We start from the raw sequence: 4,498 nt of genomic DNA, 5'->3' as shown, positions 1-4,498 counted from the left end.
ATCCTCTCTTACTTCTTCTGCTCCACCACAGAGCCATTGCTCCAGCCTCCACTTCTGCTCCTTTTTCTTCTTTGTCAGTCTCTCCGCGCTCCTCCGCTGCCTGGGTTCTCCTGCTGTTTCCCCTTTCTCTCTCTCTCTCGCTCTCTCTCCGCTGCTGCAGCGGAGATGACCGGGTTAGTCGCCTGAGGGGGAGTGAAGAAAAGGTCCAGGGAGTGAGGGAGGGAAAGAAGAAGAGAGAGGAGAGGGGAGGAGGAGAAGAAGGGCTAGCTCTTTGCACCTGAGAGAAAGAGGTAGAAGGAGGAAAAGAAGGAGGGAGGGGGTGTCCGGGTAGGCTGCGAGCGGAGGAGGGGGAGAAGGAGAAAGAGAGAAGGAAAGAGAGAAAGGGGAAAGACTACCTTTGTCCGAGAAAGAGAACAGGAAGGAAGAAAAGTAAAAGAGAGAGAGAAAGAGAGAGAGACTCATTATGAAGGCTTTGCTGCTGTTGGTTCTGCCTTGGCTCAGTCCGGCCAACTACACAGACAATGTGGGCAACCTGCATATCCTCTACTCGGAGCTGTGAGTACCTAACACACACACTCATACGCACTCTCCGCACCCCATCCCGCTGCACTGTATCTGTGTGTGTGTGTGTGTGTGTGTGTGTGTGTGCAGTCTCCACTTCGATCCATAAGTACATTCCATTCCAGGACAAGTCACACTGTACCCCATCCTGCCTCTGTACTGCAGTGTGTGTGTGTGTGTGTGTGTGTGTGTGTGCGCGCATACCCAGAGGGTACTCGTAGCTCAAATATTGATCTTTTAAACTCAGGAGACGATGATTCTCCTAATATTCCATAGGAGAAATAGTCTTAGACATGAGACAGGGAGACACTTCTGGCCCAGATCACAGTTATAACAGTTACTCAAAGGATCAACAGTGAGAAGCCTTTTAGTGCTGAAATGAGAAAATGTTAAGCAGTTCAGTTGCAGATAAACAAGATAGTTGTTATTTTGGCAAATCTGATCACAATGTGTGATTTTAATGAAATCTTTACTCAAGCTCAAGAAGAGACATGACAGATTAGTGGACTTTCTCAGGGGGCTCTCGGGAGAAATGTCTGAGCAGCAGAGCAAATGATGAGAGAAGAGAAGAGAGCAAAAGATGAGTGAAAAGAAGAGAAGAGAGCAAAAAGATAAAAGAAGAGAAGAAAGCAAAAGATGAGAGAAAATAGAAAAAGGCAAAAGACCGAAGAAGAGAAGAAAGCAAAAGACAGAAGAAGATAAGGTAGCAAAGGGTGAGTGAAAAGAGGATAATAGAGCATGAGACAGAAGAAGAGAAGAGAGCATAGGAAAAGGAGAGAAGAAAGCAAAAGATAGGAGAAGAGAGGAAAAGAGAAGAAAAGCCAGCAAAATATAGGAGAACAGAAGAGAAGAGAGCAAAATATTGGATAAGAGAAGAGAAGACAAGAGAAGAGAAGAGAAAAGAATAGAAGAGAAGAGAAGAGAAGAGAAGAGAAGAGAAGAGCAAAATATGGGAGAACAGAAGAAAATAGAGCAGAAGAGAAGAGAAAAGAAGAGAAGAGAAGATTTAACAGTCTTTTCCGCAGTGGATGGCAGACGGTGAAATACTGGACAAAAAGAAGTGACTTTTTTTGTTTATAAATGTATCTTTAAAAGCAGTGCAGATTCTGTGAACCAGACATGGAGACACAGGCTTATGAAAGAGTGATGAAAATGAGTGATACAGAAGAAGGACGACTAAACAGTATCTAAGCTGCAGTTGTGCTTTTGTGTACATTCTCCACTTTGATCTATAAGTACATACCAGTCTCTCATTCAGGACAAGTCACTCTGTGCGATACTGCAGCGCGCGCGTGTGTGTGTGCGCACGTACACCTCCACTGCCCCCCGGTTCAATAAACGTCCATCCCATCATTTAACCCAAACACACACTTTATGTGTGACTTAGTGTGTTTGTTTTGGAGCTGTCACTGAATAGTGTAACTGTAAATACTGATATGCTGTGTGGTGTCGGTGGAGAGGATGCTGGTTACCGGGGCTTGCTGTAGCCATGGACATCCGTTACCGTGGCAGCAGGAGACGGTCGTCAGGTTTTGTTGCAGGTTTGGTTGAGGCAGGTTGTGCTTTGAGGCCACAGAGAGGGAGAAACACTGCAGCGTGGCAGGGATGCACTGCTCTAGGGGAGTGTGTGTGTGTGTGTGTTTGCTTCTGGTAGCCGCAGTTGTAAGATACAAGTGGTGGTCTTTGCTGCTTAACTGTGCAGGAAAGCTATAAAACATATAGATATGCACACAGAAAAGACTCTCTCTCTCTTTCTCTCTCACAAATACACACACACACACACACACACACACACACCTCCCTCACTGCTACGAATCAGAGCTTTCAGAAGAAAATCAACAGTGGAGGTCTTGAAGATCATTATGGCATGTTCTCTGTGTTCTTAAGGCAGAGATTCACACACACATACACACACACGCAGCTGCTCCGCTCATATTGCTGCTCCGCTAATGATTCATCTTCAGCCCTTCACTGTGCCAATCACACAGTCTCCTCCAAACAGTAATTACAACTGCTGCCCAGTTTGTAGTCGCTGTCAGCCAAATTATACACAGAATTATATGACACACACACACACACACACACACACACACACATTTATAGCTGACAAAACCAACGGTAGCCTAATCAGTGCTCCCACACGTTCACATCAAGTGTTAATATTATACACTATTACTGTAGTGAGCCTCTCAGGAGGGCCTTAAAACAAGCTGGCTTTTTTCTTGATATGTGTATGCGTGTGTTGGGGTGGTTGTTTGTTTATTTGTTTGTTGGTGTGCTTGGCATCTGTTACTGGTAGCTGCAACTATGGAATGCATGTTGTGGTCTATGTTGCTTTTTTCCTGTGTACAAAGGCGGGCGGACGGGGAGGGGGGGGGTGGGGGTGGGAAAGCGGTCAGACAGAGAAAAGCGTGTATTCTGATAATCTGTCTGGCCAACACAGCCAATTATACTCACTCAGAATGTGTGAATGGCTGTGAATGCAGAGTACAATAGAGTGACTTACAAATCCTCTCTACTGTCTGAGTACGCCTTACCTTCACACTCATTAGAGAAGAGAAGAGAAGAGAGAAGAAGAAGAGAAGAGAAGAGAAGAGAAGAGAGAAGAAGAAGAAAAGAGAAGAGAAAAGAAGGAGAGAAGAGAAGAGAAGAGAAGAGAAGAGAAGAGAAGAGAAGAGAAGAGAAGAGAAGAGAAGAGAAGCTCTGTGATTTCATGCTTGGTGTTAATGACCGTCTCTCTCTCTGTTTTGTTGTTCATCTCTGTTATTCAGAGCTGTGTGTGTGTGTGTGTGTGTGTGTGTGTGTGTGTGTGTGTGTGTGCGTGTGTGTGTGTGTGTGTGTGTGTGGTGGTAAATATGATGAGCATTTTTTCCCTCTTTTCCACAGTGTCAGCGACTGTAGTCTCCTGTGTTTGACAGTTAGCTTTCGCTGATTAAGACATGGCAGAGAGAGGGCGAGAGAGAACGATAGAGAGAGAGCGAAAGAAAGAGAGAGAGAGAGAGAGAGAGAGAGAGAGATGGAGATAGAGGAAGAGAGGGAGGAGTGTGTAGTCGGTGCTTTTTCGGCTGGCTGGAGAACTGTGGCATGGTCATTCATCTTCATCCAGTGCAGTGACAGAGGCTCTCTCGCTCTCTTTCTCTCTCTCTCTCACTCCGTCTCTCTCTCTCTCTCTTGGTTTGGAGTTCTGTAGTTCAGTAGGAGTTAGTGGTTTATGATGAGGAGAGTAAGGGGAGCTGATCTGCAGTCTTTACACTGGTTCAGACAAGATAAATGAGCACTTGTTTAAATGCTTCAGTGTTATTATGTCATTATTGACATTTTTGCATTTTGAGGACATTTTGCTGGTCCTCATCTGAGCATGTGTTGTTTTCACCACAAATAGATTTTGAAAATGTAAAAAAAAAAAATTGCATTTTCGGTACTGAGCTTAAGTTCAGGGTTAGGTTTAGGTGTGGGGGGTGGTATTACTTCACTACAGTACTACAAAAATCAATAGAAACCTAAGGAGGTCCTCATAACAAATGTAAGACAAGATTGTGTGTGTTCTTAACAGTGTTATTAGCTTAGCCTTTATGCCGTCAGAACTCATATCCCTTCTGTTTGATCACTGTTAAGACTGAGTCTGCTTTCTAAGACACACAGAACAGACCTACACGTACACACACACACACACACACACACACACACACAGAGTTACCCGTAGCTCACTGTGACAAGGCTAGCCACAGCAGCCTCCAAGAGATTAGAAGTTCCAGTTCTTATTATTGTTTTGTTATACTATTAATTATGTAGTTAATAAGATAATTACTATTACATTCAAATTACATTCTGTACTGATAGGATCAATTCTGCACTTCAGAATTGTTTCTATTTATAAAATAATACAATGTCAAGAACTGAAAAAATTTGGCAAAAATGTTTACAAGATTTTTTTTTT

The 4,498-nt window shown here is 43.8% G+C and overlaps 1 protein-coding gene across 5 annotated transcripts in view; it reads left to right on the top strand.

Annotated features, from left to right (window-relative positions):
- Positions 1 to 4,498, top strand: part of lnx1 (ligand of numb-protein X 1) — a 79,093-nt gene that overhangs the window by 20,737 nt on the left and 53,858 nt on the right. For 2 of the 5 annotated variants that reach the window (XM_036581482.1, XM_036581481.1), the window contains exon 1: positions 255 to 555. The exons of the other annotated variants lie outside the window; for them this stretch is intronic. In XM_036581482.1, coding sequence (XP_036437375.1) covers positions 464 to 555 — 92 coding nt within the window. In that variant the 5' untranslated portion in view covers positions 255 to 463. Of the gene's footprint in view, positions 1 to 254; positions 556 to 4,498 lie in introns of those variants that run through there. 5 annotated transcript variants of the gene reach the window in all.

The sequence above is a fragment of the Colossoma macropomum genome, unplaced genomic scaffold (assembly GCF_904425465.1).
Source record: "Colossoma macropomum unplaced genomic scaffold, Colossoma_macropomum, whole genome shotgun sequence".
Classification (NCBI taxonomy): Eukaryota; Metazoa; Chordata; class Actinopteri; order Characiformes; family Serrasalmidae; genus Colossoma; species Colossoma macropomum.
This window is presented reverse-complemented; position numbering and strand designations above follow the sequence as displayed.